Source organism: Dysidea avara, chromosome 6 (assembly GCF_963678975.1).
Source record: "Dysidea avara chromosome 6, odDysAvar1.4, whole genome shotgun sequence".
NCBI classification, from domain to species: domain Eukaryota; kingdom Metazoa; phylum Porifera; class Demospongiae; order Dictyoceratida; family Dysideidae; genus Dysidea; species Dysidea avara.
This window is the reverse complement of record NC_089277.1, coordinates 1,742,886-1,764,459: the sequence shown is the minus strand read 5'-3', so window position 1 is coordinate 1,764,459 and position 21,574 is coordinate 1,742,886. Positions and strand designations below refer to the sequence as shown.

The 21,574-nt window shown below is 36.3% G+C and overlaps 1 protein-coding gene across 1 annotated transcript in view; it reads left to right on the top strand.

Annotated features, from left to right (window-relative positions):
- The window catches only part of LOC136258469 (uncharacterized), a 121,046-nt gene that overhangs the window by 22,992 nt on the left and 76,480 nt on the right, over positions 1-21,574 (top strand). Inside the window, exon 2 of the mRNA XM_066051778.1 lies at positions 11,375-11,473. Coding sequence (XP_065907850.1) covers positions 11,375-11,473 — 99 coding nt within the window. The remainder of the gene's footprint in view (positions 1-11,374; positions 11,474-21,574) is intronic.

The following is a 21,574-nucleotide window of genomic DNA, read 5'->3' as shown; positions in this document are numbered from 1 at the left end:
AGTACTTTGTTTTAAAGGAATATTTGTTTGTTGATGTTCTATTTGTTCTGTATGGTCCACTGTAACTGAACTTGTTACTCTATGAGCAGCTGCTGTTGACACTTTTCATTAAAGAAGTCACTATAGTTTCATCATCCTTCAGTTGATGTTTAAATAATTTTATCTTTAATTCTGTAATCTGATTAATTACACCGGCTATCATTTTTAGTGTTAAGGTGGCTCAACTAGATATGTAAACTATTTCCAGAAGTATTATGATAGAGTAGTTCAACACACAAACGTTTTGTGAAATAAATACAATAAACAAGAAATTATAAGCTATGTGTAGTTATAACTCAGCCAAAGCTTATCTCATTATTATTATTATTATATTATTATTCATAGTTTTGTATCCATTACACAGTAGTGTTAAGTACTTCTAGTTTACTGTACTGTAACACAGTGTATGTTATATTAGAGTATTTTGTTTTGAGTCTAGTGTAGCTCTACTCTTGTAGCAATTTTGTTCCAAATCAGAACTAAATACTTAAGTCATATAAATTAGTTTCAAATATGTAAGTCATATAAATTGCCACAGTACATGACAGAAGTCTGTGATGAAACATGTTTAATGTTTTTATATAGCATGCATATCTTACACTTCAGTGGATTTTCACTCAGCTGATCACAAATTTAGCAGCAGGTACTTGTAACCTCTATTGCTTTAATACTGGTGAGCCGGTGCATTCTACAAAGGAAAGACTCATATCATGTTTAAATGCATCCCAGAATTGAAAACAGATAATATGGCTTGTTTGCTTCATTTCCAGCCAAAGCGTTGCAAACAAAGAACAGTGTAAGAAGCTTGTCTGCAACCAATGACTGAATAGTACCAATTTAAATGTGGTATATAGTCAGTTTAAGAAGCCATGGGTGCTCTACCAGAGAGTCAACACCTACGTGGTAGTAGAGAGTCACTAAGGAAGACAAACATAAGTCCATGACATACATTATAGCTGCTGCAGTGGGCTAAAGGCATGTCTTAGGCCCAACTGTCAAATTGCAATGGAATCAAGTCTTTACATTAGCCATTATTGAGTTGTAATGTCTGAAGATGATGTGAGGGGTTAGTCAGTTAGTACATCAATCATTATTAGATGTTATGCTACTGTTCTTCTAAAAACAAGGTGTCCATATGGTTAATTCAAAGCTATGGAATCATTTAATTATTTAGTTATCGTAGAGATCTGATTGTCACTTGATTTCTACTGTAACTAACAATAAACAATGATTCAGGAATAATAAACAGTGTATCACTAAGGTCATAAGGTCATAACTGAACTTTGGTATAAAATGTTGAACTTTAACTTTTTATGTTGTAGTTGTAGTACTGTGTCATTGAAAGGGATATCATACAGTATTATAAACTTGTATAGTGGGACCACAAAAGTGTAAGTGTGGCCAACAAAAATAATCACCCAAAAACCAGCCTTATTTTTCCCTGACGATGATGAGGCAGTATTGGTTAGGTAATACTAAGCCCAAAACAAGCTTTCAGATTGACTCAAAATGGTTTCAACAAGTTGCTATGGAATGTTTAAAAGAATTATTAAACAGAATTTTCTACTGCCTGACTGCCTGACTGCCTGACTGACTGACTGACTGACTACCTGATACCTTCAGACAAGCATAATTCAATAATGGCTAAGGCTATGGGCTTGACTCACTGCTTGACATCACTTCAGCCCAAGAAGTGCCTTTTGGCTTGCTGCAGTACATACAAAGCACTCTTCAATGACTTACCAATGTCCTCCTTTGTGTCCCATTCATCTTGGCAGACAGCAAAAGGAAGTAGCACATGATGGCTTCCCTTTGGAACTGAAATTGTCTGTATTTTTTATAGTGAATAATTTGATTGCATTTTGAACAGTTCTTGATTCATAATGCTGTGTAATGGGTTGAACATAGCCGACAACAAAGAGTAATGGATACTTCGCTGTTTAGATGGTAATTGGTAGCTGGCCTGGGGTGCATGGCACCACTTTTTTTGATGCAATGGTTCAACAGTCATAATAACAAGTAAGTGTCTGTCAAGCAGATTCTTAAATTGATTAGGGGAGTTGGAGTCAATCACTGATTGGGGTAAAGAATTCCAATCATTAATCAGTCTAATTGAAAAGAAGGATGATCTTGATAAGCAATTTGTATGTGGCTTGAATAATTTCATGTTGTGTCCTCTTGTTGTTGTGATTGTGGAGAATGACAATAAGTTCTCTGTGTTTATCTTCAATCAGGCTGCTTGTCTTCTTCTTCATCAAACGAAACCATATCGAGGCATTAATTTTCCATATCAACACTTTCTTTAAGCAGCATAATAGACGCCACAGAATTATTTAAGGCGCTTAGGCTACACTACTGTACTCTGCTACTGTACGGAGGTATAACTACCAGTAATCCACGATAGATCACAATTAAGATCACACCTATTCTTTATTCTACGTATTATCGATCTATCGATCGAGACCACGATGACCACGCCCCTTTTACGCTAGTTGCATTTGTGACCACACATCTTCAAGTTGGTAGGCAGATACTGTAGTCTAATAATCGATCGAAACTATGATGACCACACCCCTTTTTGGGCAAGCACACATGACTCGAGATACTCTAATACAGCAGTCACCCTAATAGAACAGTTGCATGTTTATAGCTAGCTGTATGCTTTAACAAAAAAACTAAACAAACTAGTATATTAAAAAATTATAAATTAAAAAAAAAATCAAGTAGGGATCCAAGCAATAAAAATCAGTGAAACAAGTGATGAGCAATGGTAGCTATTACAGCATAGCTCAGTGGGAAATCCCTACTTTTGCATTGAATCCCCACTTTGGCATCGAACACAAAATAATTGTTATACCACGCCAAAGTAGGGATTTTCCACTGAGCTATGCTGTAATAGCTACCATTGGTCATCTCTTGTTTCACTACTTTTTATCGCTTGGATCCCTACTTCATTTTTTTAATTTATAATTTTTAATATACTAGTTATCTATGTGCTATGGTCCCTACTCTAGTTGAAAATTGCAATTTTTTGTTTAGTTGCGTTGAATAAGGCAATATGAGTTATTTCTTATCTAAGTTTGACTACAAGGAGGGAGTCTCCACAGCTACAGTGGGGGTCCTGCTGTAACTCGCCACATGAGCCACCGGAAAACTGCAGGCACATTCATTGTATCAAATGGCATTACTCTAAATTCAAATAATCCTTGATAGGCGATTGATGCAGTCTTTTTCTGGCTGTTGATGTGATGATTTCACAACTCTAATCTGCCTTATACCCTGTAGCAAGATCTAAGGTAGCAAAATAGTGAAATCTTCCCAACTGGTCTTACATGTCATTGATACTTGGCAAAAAAGATAAATCATTTTATCACTGAATTAAGTGTTCTATAGTCTGCACAGAACCTCAGAGAACCACCATGTTTCTTAAACCAAATTATTGAACTTGACTCTAAGATCACTGATTCATTCAAAGTCTCTACAGTTTTTCTAACTGCTTAACTACTTCTTGGCATACATAGGTAGATATTTCAAACTATGGAGCTTAATTTCATGAAAAATAGATTAATACTTCCTAATAGAGCAGTCAGTGGAAACTGCAAGTGCAACAGAACACTCAAAATAATGCATTGTGTGTAGGAGCTCCTTTGATTGATACTCTCTAATAGAACAGTCACCTTGTAGTGAAAAACTCTAATAGAGCATTCACGGATAAATGTTCCAAGAGAATTGTAAATGTTGCTAACCTAAGAGCATAATGTGAACATAATGGTAACAGTAAAGAGCACAATAGGTGAAATTTTGGGCAATTCCTGAAAGCATTTTGGGCAAAATTTTGAACATATTTGACTCAGGCCTAGTTACCTTAGCCAAATGTGCAACAAAAAAGTACCATTTCTAGTACTGTGGGCTTTCTTCAACACAATTATCCACTGGGCTTCTACCTCCACTTGTTGTTGCTGTACTAACTCAGTATTTAATCATATAATTTCCTTTTGTGACTCCTTGGGAGTTTACTGTAGCTAGTTCCTCCAGCAATACTTGCTGCATGAGCTTAAGGACTTCTTCTACCTGCTCCTCTGCTGCAGTAAAATCCCTGCTTTTCCTCTGATAAGTAAACATGCCAGAAACCACTTTACCCATTTGTGATGTTTGTGATGAGCATTGCACTGCTAAGGTAGCTTAACTGATTACAAACAAACCACAAATTCTGCTCACAAGTGTCTCTTCTCAGCTGTTTTATAGTAATCCTAGCATACTCTCTGTAGTCTTACAAAAATGCTCAAAATGGATGATTCCTTACCCAATCAATTATAATCTTTTAATTTCTCTACAATGGGGCATGGCAGTGTACAGTTGTAAATATTTCTTAGATTGTAAAGCAATATGACAGAGTTCTTTTATGTGGAATATTATAGCTATCATTTAATTTGCAGCATCGCCATTGAATAAAAGTTCATGGAAGCAAAAATATCTGTTTATAGTCTTTTAGAGACATACTATCCTGATGCCTATATCACTCTTTGATGGTCTATGGCACAATGAGACTGTTTGTCTAGCAAAGTGTGCTTGGTTACTGCCTTGGTATAGTACTAATCATGTGACACCACTGTCAGGGGTGTATCCAGGGTGGTTTCCAGATTTGGTAGTAAGTTAAATAGGTGCAGGCACAGCCCCCAGCTACTGACAGATTTTGAACATTAAAATTCCTCACTTTGCTACATTCATGATTTCACGGGTAGTATAAGCTATTTTCTATACATGCTTTGTTCCTTTCAAATCACTAATGTCAATTATGGTTTATGGCTGGTCAGATATTGTAGTGACCCAAATTATACATGTTCACACATAAGATTTAGCTGCTAACTTATTCAAGCTAGTTATTTTCTATTAGAATAATTAGACTGCTCTATTAGAGTTCATCTGACTGCTCTATTAGAGTATCTCAATCTTTATAAAGGCATGTCTTTGGCCTTGTGCTTCCTTAATATGCACTTTTCAGGAATCAGTGTACGTAATTATCCTAATACACTGTAGCTATACTGGATAGTTTGGAGATCCTGGTGAAAACCCACAAGTTTAAATTTATGAGGGGGTTTCTGGAACCCCCAGGAAATATGCTGCAACTGTACTTCACTTGCTAGTAAATTTAGTGTACCCAAGTTTTGTCTCCTAGGTGTGAGCATCATCATTACTAGTAGTATCTTGTGTGGCCAGTAGTGTAATGGAGTTAGTTGTTCTAAGTGTGTTGGAATCAGGATTTTAATAAGTTTAAAGTTTTCAGAGTTTGTTCTGCACAACTACAAACATCCTGTTCCAACTGATCTTGTAAACTAAGGCTTCACTTTGTTTCTTCAATGTACCTTAATGATTAACAACTTGTACAAGTTTGGTAGTGAAATATTTGAACATTTCTTTGTTGACAATAAATTTGTTCACTTTGATCACTACAATGATGTATGGGGAATATTCTGTGGTCCATTACAGATACTGTAATCTTACTACTCTATGAACAGCTGCTGTTGACAACTTTCAGTTATGAAAGCCACTAATTTCATTGTCCTTGTTGTTTATCTTACTACAGTCTTAAATTATTTCTCTGTAATTATTTGTGATGTATTACACCAGCTAACACTCTTAGTGTTAGAATCACCTATGGACTCAGCATTCTGCTGCTATAATAAATGTGTTAACTATATTTCCATGGGGATTTTATGATAAAGTTACAAAATAATATGCTATAACCCATCATTATTTTTATAACTTGGTCCATCGATATACAAAAGGTAAAATTTTGTTAGTTAGTTATGTATCTACTGCACAGTAGTGGTAACTATTTCTAGTTTACTGTACACAGTTTGTATGTTATATTAGACTATTTTGTACTCTGACGGCAAGTTTACTTCAAAGGAGAAAGGAATTTTAAATTCCAGTAGTTCATATAACTAAAAAGTAATGAAATAAGGGAGGTTACCAATGCCTGCACCTACAGTGTACTACTACACATTAGATTCATACTTCAATCATAGGATAAAATGTGAGTGGCTGAGCAGAGGCCCACCATTATTTTACATTCCTCAAATTCACTTAACTGATTCTGTGTTTCCATAATAACAAAGGAATGGACTGCTAAAGTTTTAGCAATTTGCATTGAATAGTCTTTGAATTACAGTGCTTCATACACCAGCCTTTATGAAAATAAATTACAGATGTGTTTGAACTGGCAGATTCATCAAGGTATAGTTCCTTTTCTGTGTTGCTACATTTACATAAACAAAAGGGACATTCTAAATGTTGATAGTAGACTTTATTTCTGCTGTATCATAGACATTCTTACTCGCCATGAACAGGCAAAGCATTGATTGGAGCCTTGTTTCACTCTGTACTGAAGTGATAAAACCATGCACAATCTTGGCACGCATATTTAAATACAGTGTGCAAAGTAGAATTTTACAAAAATGGTTTCAATGGTCATAAATGTAACTGCAGGTTTGTGGGACCTCCATTGTTCCATTACTTTGTATTTCCTATGTTCAATTCCCTATTTGAATTTCTTCATTTACTACTTATTTGTGACATCTTGCGACTAGTGAACCCACACGTGCCATATAAAGAGAAGAATGTCACCAGATATATTATATCAAAAGGCACCCTTAAAAGTATCAAGTACTAAAAACTGATATGAATACATTTCACTTCATTTTTCACTACAATATGTTCTGCTAGTCAAGAAGGTCCTTTGCAGTGACTATTAAAATTATCCATTTTGAATGTACTGCTAAGTGTATGTACTACCAGAAGGTCAACACCTATGTGGTAGTGGGGAAAGAAATGGGTCACTAAGGAGAACAAATGTTAGTATATGATATGCATTATACGTAGCTACTGCAGTTGGCATAAAAACATGTTTTAACGTTAAATGGCAACAATATCAAGTCTGTGATATTAGCAATGATATGTGATGTCTGAAGGTGATGTGAGTTAGTTAGTTACTGAGTCAGTCAGTCAATCAAATAAAATTTTGTTAATTGCTTTATTGCCATTAGTTAAAAGTGTTTTGGATATTTTGAAGCTAGCTTGTATCCCTAATGAATACTGTATGATGTAGCAGATGTACCCTTTATATTAGCATAGTTTCTGTCAAGTGTATACAGGCCTGCAACAGATATGTCAGCACAATAAAAGTATAATAGGCTAGAGTGCTATTCCAGCATAATGGCTAGCATACTGTATCTATATAAGTGCATATTTTAAACTATTAATAACATAAAAAATAGATTGATACTCCCCAATAGAGCAGCCAGTGGAAACTGCAAACTGCAATAGAGATTGTACATAGCTTCTTAGCTCTCTAACACAGTGTAGTGAATACTCTAGTATTCACTGAATAAATGTTCCAAGAAATACTGCAGTACATACAATACATTCTTTGTGGACTTACCAGAGTCCTCCTTTGTGTCCCATCCATCTTTGCTAACAGCAAAAAGTATTAATTGGCAGTAGCACATGATGGCTTCCCTTCATAACAGAAATCGTCTGTGTTTTTCATAGAAGCTATTTTGATTACAGAGGTGCTTATCGAACAGTTCTTGATTCATACTGCTGTGTTGTGTAACGAGTTACATACCCAACAACAAAGCATAATGGATACCTCACTTTTCAGACAATACTTGATATAACTGGAGCACGTGATGTCATTCTTTCTTTTGGTATATGAGTGGATTGCAGAGGGACTTTTCGAACAGCTCTTGATTTGTAATGCTATGTAACGGGTTGAACGTAGCTGACAACGAAGCATAATGGATCCTTCACTTTTCAGAGGATGATTGATATAGCTGGGGCACACAGTGCCATTTCAGATGTGGTATGCGTGGGTTCACCAGTCATAATAATTATTTACAAAAAGTTAACAAGCAAGTGCACAAAAAAATTAGAATTTTCAACTAGAGTAGGAACCATAGCACTTTGATAAAAAGTATTGAAACAAGTTGGAGTTCTCCATGATATTAAATCACAGTAAAACAATTAGAAGTGTTATATATCCCTACTGTGCATTTCCGTTATGGTATCTTGAGCACAGTAGGGATATAGCACTTTTTATTGTTTTACTGTGATTTTAACATCATGGTCTACTCCAGCTTGTTTCAGTACTTTTTATCGATGTGCTATGGTCTCTACTCTTAGATTAGTTGAAATTCTATTTTTTGTGCACTTTTTTATGAGCTTTAATATTACAGTGTACTTGATGAACTGTTAACAGGTATGGTCTGCAATGGACAAAATCAATACTTATTACACTCAACTTTTTCAATCTGTTTTGTTCTGTATAGAAGTCATAAAAATGCAAGCTCTCTGAATAAAATATGAGTTCCTTCCCATAGTTGGCATAAAATTAAGGTCTATAGCTGATAAAAACCTACTGCAGAAGTTAATCAAATTGTTTCTGTGGATTTGGTACAGAACTGTTTTTTGCCTGAAATTGCTGAAAATCAGAATTCAGAGTGGCACAGCACAACCCAACAAACCTTCACTATACCACTGCATAGTTTTGTTATCATTTTATGCACATCACAATTTCCTATGGACTGAGCTGTAAAAAGATACCCCTAAAAGTATCAAGTACTAAAAACTGATGTAAACACATTTCACTTCATTTTTCGCTACAATATATTCTGCTAGTCAAGAAGGTCCTAGCCCTGTAATCAATCCAGTGACTATGAAAATTATCCATTTTGAATGTACTGCCCATGATCAGTGTATGTACTTCCAGAAAGTCAACACCTATGTGGTAGTAGGGAAAGAAATGGGTCACTAAGAAGAACAAAGCTTAGTATATGACATGCATTATGCGTAGCTGCTGCAGTTGACATAAAGCATGTTTTAACGTCAAATGGCAACAATATCAAGTCTGTGATATTAGCAATGATATGTGATGTCTGAAGGTGATGTGAGTTAGTTAGTTACTGAGTCAGTCAGTCGATCAAATAAAATTTTGTTAATTTGCTTTATTATCATTAGTTAAAAGTGTTTTGGATGTTTTGAAGCTAGCTTGTATCCCTAATGAATACTGTATGATGTAGCAGATGTACCCTTTATATTAGCATAGTTTCTGTCAAGTATATACAGGTCTGCATCAGATATGTCAGCACAATAAATATATAATAGGCTAGAGTGCTATTCCAGCATAATGCTAGCATATTTATATAAGTGCATATTTTAAACTATTAATAACATAAAAATAGATCGATACTCCCTAATAGAGCAGCCATGCAGTGGAAACTGTAAACTGCAATAGAGATTGTACATAGCTCCTTAGCTCTCTAACACTTTGTAGTGAATACTCTAGTATTCACTGAATAAATGCTCCAAAAATGTTGCTAACCTAGGAGTATAAAACAAGCAAAATGGAAACACTGAAGAGCATAGTGTGTGAGTATTTGGGAAATTCCTGAAAGAATTTTGGGCAACATTTTGAACATATTTTACTCAGGCCTAATCAATTGTGACTTTCCTCTCATAAAATAATTATAGTTAATGACAGGTAGTGTATTTTGTATGCAATAAATTCAAACAAACATTCATTTATTCATTTAATACAGTATCCTTATTCATGTGTAATGTACTGTAATTGAACTGTCATTATTATTCATAATTAGGATAATTGACCTTTAGGTAAGGTTTCAAATGATCCACTCTCTACTATCTAGAAAATTTATGGTTTTACTGCTCTATTTTATTTGCTGCAGAAAACTCTGGACTATATCTCATCAAATATTACACATAACAAATGTAACAACAAGTATAAGGGAATTCACTATTACTCACCAAACTTTTGTCATTTACAATATCAACTGATCTACACTATACTCTGTATAAAAGATGCTTTTAAATCCTCCTATTATTGTTTCTAACTATTTCTTCACTTATTTTATCCCTGAAAATTATTCCCTAAAATATCCTAAAGTGATCCTCAAATACAGATGAATAAATCTGGTTTCTTCTGCAACTGTAGAGGCCATTACAAGTGACTAACTTAAAATATCAAGATACTGTATTATATATGTTTGGTTGACTGCCTTATTAGTGTAGGTGAATTCTCTGTAGGAGTATCTTAATCTCTTAATACAATTTATTGCAGCATCGCTTGGAAAGTGTCTCCAAGAGATTTTTATATTACACTGCAAATAAAATTATTTCTGAAAATCGTTCAGAATTATTTCTGATTTTTAGCAACTATTAAATTCCAAGTCACCAATTAGCAACAGATACCAATTATCAGCACCTATAAAGTATACAGACTACAGTGTATATCCACTAACACTGTGGGCCGTCATACCCTTTAAAACATTTCTTACAATCATTTTCATTCAATGATTATTGTTCCTAAACTGCTCTATATACAAGCTATGCTGGTTAACCATGATGTTGCACAAAGGTAATTTAATTTTGCATTGGAAACCACTATGCTTTTTTCCTCTAACCTTATTATCTCTTGAATGGTTGGCCTTATCTTCTGTGAAATCCAAGAACTGTATATCCCACAAATTTTTACAAAGAACTAATGAGGCACCAGAGAGGTATTATTACACATGAATTTGCACAGTCTACTGATAATTGGTCAGTCACTGTGCTGATCATAGGTACCTCATGTTGATAATTGGCACATGATAAGCATATGATTTCACTTATAACATGCATAGGCGGTAATTAAATTTTGAGACTGAAGACTGCTCTAGTGAATAGTTCAAACCACAACTTCATATGTAATTGCAAATGATGCTGATAAATGAGAACTCGTGCTATTCTGGAAATTCTTCACACACATTCTGTGGGTCCATACTATGTACATGTGCTTTAATATTGTGTATGCAAAAGTTCCACACTTTGCTACTAGCTACAGTATAGTAGTGTTTGTTATTCAGGTTATCATTTTTATTAATAGTCAGTGATAAACACACAAGTAACTATTCTCCATACCAATACAAGTGATGTTAACAAGATCACATGATCACCTTACAATACTTACTTGATAGAACTACACATTTAATATCCTATCTGCTCCTTGTATCACTGATGTGACTAATGGGTTATAGTAAAAGAAACCACCACTATTAAATACTGATCAATTTCAATTCTGTTATAATGAATGTTAATTGTATCTTTCACCATCATTAAGAAATTATTATTGCTTTATGGCAAATTATAGTAAATGGTAAAGTATACAATGATGTGTGGGTAATTTCGCAAAATGTTTTAAAATAATAATAATAATATTGTGCAGTATGGCGATGTGCCATAATTATTACTGTTGCATGTTGTCTCTTTTCATTAATAGAATAACTTGACCCCCCTTCACTGGGCTGCAAGTCACAATTCTCTTGATGCGATCAGGATGCTACATGAATATGGAGCAGACATCAATTGTCAGGACAAGGTTAGTTGTTAGTATACTGTAAAGTGGTAAAGTTTGATGAATTTGGTAATTAATAAACAGAGTTCTCATTCAACCTCCTTTATTGGTTTATAATTAAATTTTCTCACTATTATTGGTTAATGTTAAACTGAATCTCAGTATCATATATAAAAAATGGTGAACATGTGATCTCTCCAATTGTTTTGGACTGGGACAACCATGTTTTATTGTTAAAATCATTTTTACATCTGAATTCTGCAGAAGCTTGTCCAGTCTTTAGCAAGGGGGAGCACCATGCTAATAGGCATAGTATGGAGCAGGGGGTCAGGCCTCCTCAGAAGCTAAATGTATTAATTTTATACATTTCAGGATTGGAATATTTGGTTTTATGTGCAAATAACTAAACCTTAGTAACATCTAAATCACACAAAAGTTGAACACGAGATGTAAGAAATCAATAGCAAACAGACTCAGGCTAGGCTCAGTGTGCATGCCCATGGGGCTACAGTTACAAGTTTTTATACTCAGTAAAACTGTGTAGGATTCTTATAGTGTTGTGGTGACTGTTCTTTTAATTGTTCTACTAGAGTGTCTTGATCTTGTATAAAAATTAATTGTGTTTGTATTTGAAATGGGACATGTGACCCATGTGACCCACTATGGATTAGCCACTGACTAATTGTATGTGATATTTTTATAATATCATAATATTGTTAACTGATTTCCAATCCAGACTTTTGGTAATTCCATGGCCTAACTACATATCATTGCATAAAAAGAAAGGCCTACAACTGTACCTTACTGTAGCGATGTATCAATAAGGATGTTTTAGTTGTACTGATTTATCTGCACCTTAAAGAGCCCATACCAATTATATCGACCTCATATTTGTATATTTGTATATTTATATACACAGTAAATGTAGATAAAATAATTATTACTACAGGTGTACTGATAAATTAGCATGCTCTGATATGATTTGTTAAGAAGCGTAGTAGTAACTTTAGCTACCAAGCATATCTCTACCTGGTTACCTATGGTGGCGTGGTCATCTATTACACTATCCAGACAATTAGACATCACTAGGCTTGAGCCAATATTATATGCTTTGACAACAGCCTATTATGCTTATTATGCTCAAAATTATATTGTTTCAAAATCAAGATTATACTCTGGCATTGGCTGTTTTATTAGAGTATATTCAATTTTTGTGACTACTGCATTAGTGTATTAAGTGACTGCTCTATTAGAGTGTCTTGATCTTAATTCCGCAAAGTGTGAATATTGATCATCCAAGAAACAATTAAAATGATAACACTACACATTTTCTTGATATACTAAGATGTAGTGTGTTCATGTTTTGCTGTATTTTTGGTGCACATAATATGCATTAATTAAAAGTCTTGAAAGTTGACCTATTATGCTGGCTCACATAATTTTACTAGCCTATTATGCTTGAAATATTCCAGAATAATGTGGCGCAAGCCTAGACACCGCAAAAATTAACAAATGCTCCCACAAAGACTTAGTTTAAAGTGTACGGCAAGGAAATTTAGATCCTCTAAAGTTGAATTTGAGAACAATTTCAGCAGTTTGTTAAATACTAATATATTAAAAATACTTCACTGTACTATTAGAATGACTGCTCTATTAATGTTACTACTCTATTGCGGTATCTGTCTCAATCTTGTTTGACCAGCTTTTGGAAACTACAGAAACTCCCCTGGAGCAACCCCTGATAATTTATGTGTTGCACTAAGATGAGGCTAGGATAAGAGCCATTTGTAATATTGGTTGTGGCTAGTAGATTATTAACTAAGTAATAGTTATACTGGCACAATGTGGAGTCTATGAAATTTATTAACCTGAAAGCCCGGGCTGTAGTGCATGAGCAAAGTGAGAAGGGCCTGAGGGTTTATAAACTTCATAGACTCCACATTGTATCCATATAACTGCTTTAGACTCTATTTTACATTATACTCAGATTACTTACCTCATCCATGGCTGTTTCTGCTGTAGGCTCGGCAAAAGTGGCTGGTTTTCTCATGATAATAAGAACGCCATGGCAACTATGCATACTCACACAACAAAATTAAGCGCCCTTGTTACATCACTACACGTGAAAAATGCATACTGATTGGATAGGCCTAGTTTTGAGCAAATATTATATTGTGCCTGAAGGCATGGAGTATATTAGAAAACAAGGTGAAATATATGAGATTTATTACCCACCCAAAACAGCCTGAATAGAGTGTAATTACAAATACTGCTGCTGGAGGGCTGCTGGTGTTGTAGACTATGAAATGTGTTTAAGTGATCTGCTTTTGGTTTGTGATGACCACAAGCCATGCCCTCAACAAACAGTGACAGTTGAAGCTGTAATGACACGTGTACATATATGGTAATGTTGTATGAGTGATGTAGTTAGGTGTAGAGTGTACACTGATGGAAATACTGTAATTTATGATCACAATATTTGAAGTTGGGTACTGTGAAAAACCACACTAGTGGTAATTTACTGAAATATGTAGCAGTGTAATACAGGTATAATAATGTAGCTAATTTGTGTGATGAAAACTTAATACTTAAAAGGTGTTGTATATTGGACATCTATGATTCTCATATCAGATAGTTTTATCCCTGCTAATATTTTGTCCTGTAATGTGGTATATACTCAAACAACAAACTGAGCACATCACACATATTATACTATCTACCCTATGTGAACAGGTTTTTGTAATAAACAATATAAGCACAAACGTCATGGTCCGGTGTGAAGTGTGTTTCTGTACCATTAAACCAACACATTTCTTATGCAGTCTGATTTTGGCAGCTGACCTATACAAATATTCTAAACATAGATATATCTAATCCAAAACAGCCAAGCTGTAAATAAAGAGGCTATGGTGAAAAAAGATGTGAAATCCAAGGTGGCGGCCAAGAAATAGCTGCGATGGTAGGTTAATGGTAAAAATTTTAATAACGACAATTCAGGTGAATTTTGTGCCAAGACCAAGCGGCACCAAATTCACCTGAATTGTTGTTATTAAAATTTTTACCATTAACCTACCATCACAGCCATTTCTTGGCCGCCACCTTGGATTTCACATCTTTTTTCACCATAGCCTTTCTCAGGGCCGCACTCTTTTTTTACAGCTTGGCTGTTTTGGATTAGATTTCACTTCTTTTTGTATTTGTATACCCCAAAGCCGGCCTATGGCCGGCTTTAGGGCTTTTTAACCTGTCATTTTTTCTTTACTACAGGAAGAAGAAAATATGAAACAGGGTAATTTCTTTGTAGCTGACCTTTCTGCAAGGTGATCCTTCTAGCTGATCTCTCTACCGGATGACTTGTTTGTAGCTGAACTCTCTACAGGGTGATTTGTTTGTAGCTGAACTCTCTACAAGGTAATTTCTTCTAGCTGATCTTTCTATAGGGTGATTTGTTTGTAGCTGAATTCTCTACAGGGCGATTTGTTTGCAGCTAAACTGCTGAACTCTCTACAATGTAACTTCTTCTAGCTAAACTCTCTACGGGTGGCTTGTTTCTAGCTGAACTCTCTACAGGGTGATTTGTTTCTAGCTGAACTCTCTACAAGGTAACTTCTTCTAGCTGATCTTTCTATAGGGTGATTTGTTTGTATAGCTGAATTCTCTACAGGGCAATTTGTTTGCAGCTGAACTCTCTACATGGTAGTTTCTTTGTAGCTGAACTCTCTACAATGTGACTTCTTCTAGCTGAACTCTCTACAGGGTGACTTGTTTCTATAGCTGATCTCTCTACAGTGTAACTTGTTTCTAGCTGAACTCTCTACAGGGTGATTTGTTTGTAACTGAATTCTCTACAAGGTAACGTCTTCTAGCTGATCTTTCTACAGGGTGATTTGTTTGTCTCTACAGGGCAATTTGTTTGCAGCTGAACTCTCTACAGGGTGATTTGTTTGTAGCTGAACTCTCTACAAGATAACTTCTTCTAGCTGATCTTTCTACAGGGTGATTTGTTTGTAGCTGAATTCTCTACAGGGCGATTTGTTTGATGCTGAACTCTCTACATTGTAGTTTCTTTGTAGCTGAACTCTCTACAATGTAACTTCTTCTAGCTGAACTCTCTACAGGTGACTTGTTTCTAGCTGATCTCTCTACAGGGTGACTTGTTTCTAGTTGAACTCTCTACAGGGTGATTTGTTTGTAGCTGAACTCTCTACAAGGTAACGTCTTCTAGCTGATCTTTCTACAGGGTGATTTGTTTGTCTCTACAGGGAAATTTGTTTGCAGCTGAACTCTCTACATGGTAGTTTCTTTGTAGCTGAACTCTCTACAATGTAACTTCTTCTAGCTGAACTCTCTACAGGGTGACTTGTTTCTAGCTGAACTCTCTATAGGGTGATTTGTTTGTAGCTGAACTCTCTACAAGGTAACTTCTTCTAGCTGATCTTTCTACAAGGTGATTTGTCTGTAGCTGAATGCTCTAAAGGGCAATTTGTTTCTAGCTGAACTCTCTACAGGGTGATTTGTTTGTAGCTGAACTCTCTACAAGGTAACTTCTTCTAGCTGAACTCTCTACAGGGTGACTTGTTTGTAGCTGAACTCTCTACAAGGTAACTTCTTCTAGCTGATCTTTCTACAGGGTGATTTGTTTGTAGCTGAACTCTCTACAAGGTAACTTCTTCTAGCTGAACTCTCTACAGGGTGACTTGTTTGTAGCTGAACTCTCTACAAGGTAACTTCTTCTAGCTGATCTTTCTACAGGGTGATTTGTTTGTAGCTGAACTCTCTACAAGGTAACTTCTTCTAGCTGAACTCTCTACAGGGTAACTTGTTTCTAGCTGATCTCTCTACAGGGTGACTTGTTTCTAGCTGAACTCTCTACAGGGTGATTTGTTTGTAACTGAACTCTCTACAAGGTAACTTCTTCTAGCTGATCTTTCTACAAGGTGATTTGTCTATAGCAGAATTCTCTACAGGGCAATTTATTTGCTGCTGAACTCTCTACATGGTAGTTTCTTTGTAGCTGAACTCTCTACAATGTAACTTCTTCTAGCTGAACTCTCTACAGGGTGACTTGTTTGTAGCTGAACTCTCTACAAGGTAACGTCTTCTAGCTGATCTTTCTACAGGGTGATTTGTTTGTCTCTACAGGGAAATTTGTTTGCAGCTGAACTCTCTACATTGTAGTTTCTTTGTAGCTGAACTCTCTACAATGTAACTTCTTCTAGCTGATCTCTCTACAGGGTGACTTGTTTCTAGCTGAACTCTCTACAGGGTGATTTGTTTGTAGCTGAACTCTCTACAAGGTAACTTCTTCTAGCTGATCTTTCTACAGGGTGATTTGTTTGTAGCAGAATTCTCTACAGGGCGATTTGCTTGCAGCTGAACTCTCTACATGGTAGTTTCTTTGTAGCTGAACTCTCTACAATGTAACTTCTTCTAGCTGAACTCTCTACAGGGTGACTTGTTTCTAGCTGATCTCTGTACAGGGTGACTTGTTCCTAGCTGAACTCTCTACAGGTGATTTGTTTGCATCTGAACTCTCTTACATGGTGGTTTCTTTGTAGCTGAACTCTCTACAAAGTGACTTCTTCTAGCTGATCTATCTACAGGATGACTTGTTTCTAACTGAACTCTCTACAGTGTGATCTGTTCATAGCGGAACTTTCTACTGGGTGATTTGTTTGCAGCTAAACTCTTTGTATGATTGTTTCTTTGTAACTGAACTCTCTACAATGTGACTTCTTCTAGCTGATCTCTCTACAGGATGACTTGTTTCTAACTGAACTCTCTATAGTGTGATCTGTTCATAGCAGAACTTTCTACTGGGTGATTTGTTTGCAGCTAAACTCTTTGCATGATTGTTTCTTTGTAACTGAACTCTCTACAAGGTAACTTCTTCTAGCTGATCTCTCTACAGGGCAATTTGTTTGTAGCTGAATTCTCTACAGGGTGATTTATTTGAGCTGAACTCTCTACATGATGGCTTCTTTGTAGCTGAACTCTCTATTAGGTACCTTCTTCTAGCTGATCTGACTACAGGGTGACTTGTTTGTAGCTGAATTCCCTACAGAATAACTTGCAACGTAATATAACTGTGTAAATTATACATGCAGCTGAATGCTTTATTAGTGTGACTGTTCTATTAGAGTATCTCGATCTCGCATTTGCTGCACGTAGTTTCCTTTCGAATCACATAACTCAGTGATTTGTAATCCGATTCTTCTGTACTACTGCAAGAACTTTCTATGATGATTACTCCAGCTACATACTGATTTTCAGCTCGTTGCTCTAAGCGGTTTGCCTGGTAGACACGAAAACTAATAGTTTTTTTATTCATAAAAATCGATCGCGTAATTTTGACACAGGTTGGGTTTTGTGTCATATCTCCATGGTCTTTATCCCGATTCTTTTCAAACCACAAAAAGGCACTCCTACGATGGTTGCTCCATCCACATATCAATTTTCAACTGATTCCTCCAAGGGGTTTACCCTGTAGGCGTGACAGACCTTCGACCTTATTTTACGCAAATAATCGGTAATAACTCCGTGAATGTTCATCGGATTCCTACCAAAGTTGGTACGGAGATCCGCCTTAATGAGCCCTTTAAGTGTGCCAAATTTCAGCCCAATCCGAGCACGCATTCGTGTTTTATGGCGAATTTTGCGAAGTGTGCGAAATGAAGAAGTAGAAGAAGAAAAAAACGAAGAAATTAAAACGAAATTTTGTTCGCTCGTATCTCGGAAATGGCTTGAGCGATTTTCTTCAAATTTGGTATGTAGACTCCCCTAACTCTAGCAAATTTGGTTCCAATCGGATAAGGGATCACAGAGCTACATAGGTGTGAAAATTTCGTTTTCTTTCTTCCTGTTAATATACTCACGGTGTGGCGCGCCGGCTTCTTGGGCCGCACGACACACTATCGTGTGTCTTGATCTATATAGCTTTGTGAAGGGCAGGAGGCGGCTAGAAGTGTTTGCAATGCTGATGTAACCAACTTATTGGTATCCAGACAAAACCACTTAGATAAGTGCATTTATACACACAGATGAAGATGTGGTAGTGTATACTCATTCGCTGATACACAATGTAGGCTTATACCACAGTGCGTGGCTGGATCAAACACTATTACAATGGAATAACTAGTGTGGTTGATATGACTGGTAGTTGTAACATAGCAGCTAGTAAGATGTAGGAGATGAGCAGTATAATTGTAAAACATCAATCAAGAGATTGCTTTAGTGTATTAAACCAGGTGTATGCCCACAGGCAGCTGTAGTCCATGCAGATATGAACACTAATCTCAAAATTGATCAAAGAAACTTTGTGTGTGTGTATGTGTGTGTGTGTGTGTGTGTGTGTGTGTGCGTGTGTGTGTGTGTGTGTGTGTGTGTGTGTGTGTGTGTGTGTGTGTGTGTGTGTGTGTGTGTGTGTGTGTGTGTGTGTGTGTGTGTCCCTGTCTGCACATGTGAATAAAATGTCTCATGCTACAAGGCAAAACAAAATAATTTTGTTTTGTGAATGGAAAGGAACCTGTAATTATACAGACTGTATAATACATATCCCATGAAGGTGAGCTTTATTTTCTGCAGCTGTGGCCATCTCTGTACACATTGAATGGAGCTTTTCTATACAGATATTTACAGTAACTGTCAGAGATCTTATTATTTACATTGTATGGTACTAGGAGCACTGACAATTTTAACTTAAGCATTGTGATTCATCTGAAAATTCTCCACACTAGTGAGAGGAGTGTATACACAGTGCTCATCTTCCTACTAACCTCAATCAAAGCAATATCGTGTACAGTGCACCAAGGCATAAACTTCCAAAACAAATCAATTTTTTGTAAAATTCATAACTCACTAACTACTAATGCTACTTGCCTGAATTTTTTCACTAAAGTGGAATTACTTAGAATCTTTCGAAAATATTTATATAATGGTCATACCAGGGGCATAAGGAGGGGAGTTCCCAGGGGTTCCAGAACCCCCTTGTAAAACTTAGACTTCTGAGTTTACAGCAGGACCCTATCATACCATTTAGTGTGGCAGGACAAAATGAGTGAGTAATAGTGTATGGCACAGCACAACCATTGATAAAGCTTGCATTCATCTCTCAGGGAGGGATTTACAGAGGTAACATGAGCCCTCTTGAAAGCTTGTAAAAAAATCGATATACTTTAATAGAGCAGTCATGTGTACTCTAATAGAACATGCATGTAAATATCAATCTAATCAAAAACAGCCAAGCTGTAAAAAAAGGTGCGGCCCCCAAAAAGGCCATGGTGAAAAAAGATGTGAAATCCAAGGTGGCGGCCAAGAAATGGCTGGGATGGTAGGTTAATGGTTACATTTTAATAACGACAATCTAGGTGAATTTGGTGCCAAGACCGATTAGATATCACTTCTTTTTGTATTTGTATACTGCAAAGCCGGCCTATGGCTGGCTTTGGGGGTTTTTAACCCATGTGTTTTTTCTTTACCACAGGAAGAAGAAAAGAACTTAAAGAAGATTTTTAATGCTTCAATTGTTTTTGATTTTATTAGTAATTATACAAATTATATACATATTATTTATTACATGTCCATTATTCCCCACAGGATATTTTTTTGCAGTTGATCTCTCTACTGGGTGACTTGAAATGTAGCTGAACTATATACAGGATGGTTTCTTTGTAGCTGAACTCTCTACAAGGTGACCTCTTCTAGCTGGTCTCTCTACAGGGTGATTTGTTTCTAGCTGAACTCTCTACAGGGTGATTTCTTTGCAGCTGAACTCTCTACATGGTGGTTTCTTTGTAGCTGAACTCTCTACAAGGTAACTTCTTCTAACTGATCTTTCTACAGGACAATTTGTTTGTGGCTGAATTTTCCACAGGGTGATTTCTTTGCAGCTGAACTCTCTACATGGTGGTTTCTTTGTAACTGAACTCTCTACAAGGTGACTTCTTCTAGCTGATCTCTCTACAGGGAGATTTGTTTGTAGCTGAACTCTCTACAGATGATTTTTTTGCAGCTGAACTCTCTATATGATGGTTTCTTTGTAGCTGAACTCTCTACAAGGTAACTTCTTCTAGCTGATCTCTCTACAGGGCGATTTGTTTGTAGCTGAATTCTCACATGATGGCTTCTTTGTAACTGAACACTCTACAAGGTGACTTCTTCTAGCTGATCTCTCTACAGGGTGATTTTTTTGTAGCTGAACTCTCTAAATGGTGGTTTCTTTGTAGCTGAACTCTACAAGGTGATTTCTTCTAGCTGAACTATTAGTTGAACTCTCTACAAGGTAACTTCTTCTAGCTGATCTCTCTACAGGGTGAATTGTTTGTAGTAAACTCTCTACAGGGTGATTTGTTTGTAGCTGATCTCTATACAGGTTACTTGTTTCTACCTGATCTCTTGAATTCTCTTCAGGGTGACTGCTCTATTAGAGTATCTCGATCTCGCGCTTGCTACACCAGGTTGGATTTCGTGTTATAACTCCGTGGCTTTAAGTCTGATTCTTCTACACCATTGAAGAGCCTTTCTAAGATGATTACTCCATCTGTACAGCGATTTTCTAAGCATTACCTCAAGCAGTTTATCTGGTAGGCCTGGCAAGTTGTTGTTTTTTTATTAGCTAATCTCGATTGCGTAATTGTTACACACGGTTGGTTTTTTCGTTGTATCTTCCTGGTTTTTAGCTCGATTTCTTTCAAACCACAAAAGGTTTGAGGTTCAATAGTTAACCTATTCACCCACTGATTTTCAGCTTCTTTCCATACGCGGTTTACCCTGTAGGCGTGACAACATATTGGTGTTATTTTTCGTGAATAATCGCTAATAACTCTTTGCCTGTTTATCGTATTCCAACTAATGTTGGTACCGAGATGCGCCTTTATACCCCCTTTCTCTATGCCAAATGTCAAGGCAATCGGATAAGGCGTTTGCTTTTTATAGCAGTTTAAGAGCAGCACAGAGCTACGGAGGTGTGAAGATTGCGTTTTCGTTCTTCCTGTCAATATACTCACGGGTGTTGCGCGCCGGCTTCTTGGGCCGCACGACACACTACCGTGTGTCTTGATAACTGGGGCACGTGATGTCATTTCTTTCTTTCGGTATATGAGTGGATTGCAGAAGATCCCTACTGTG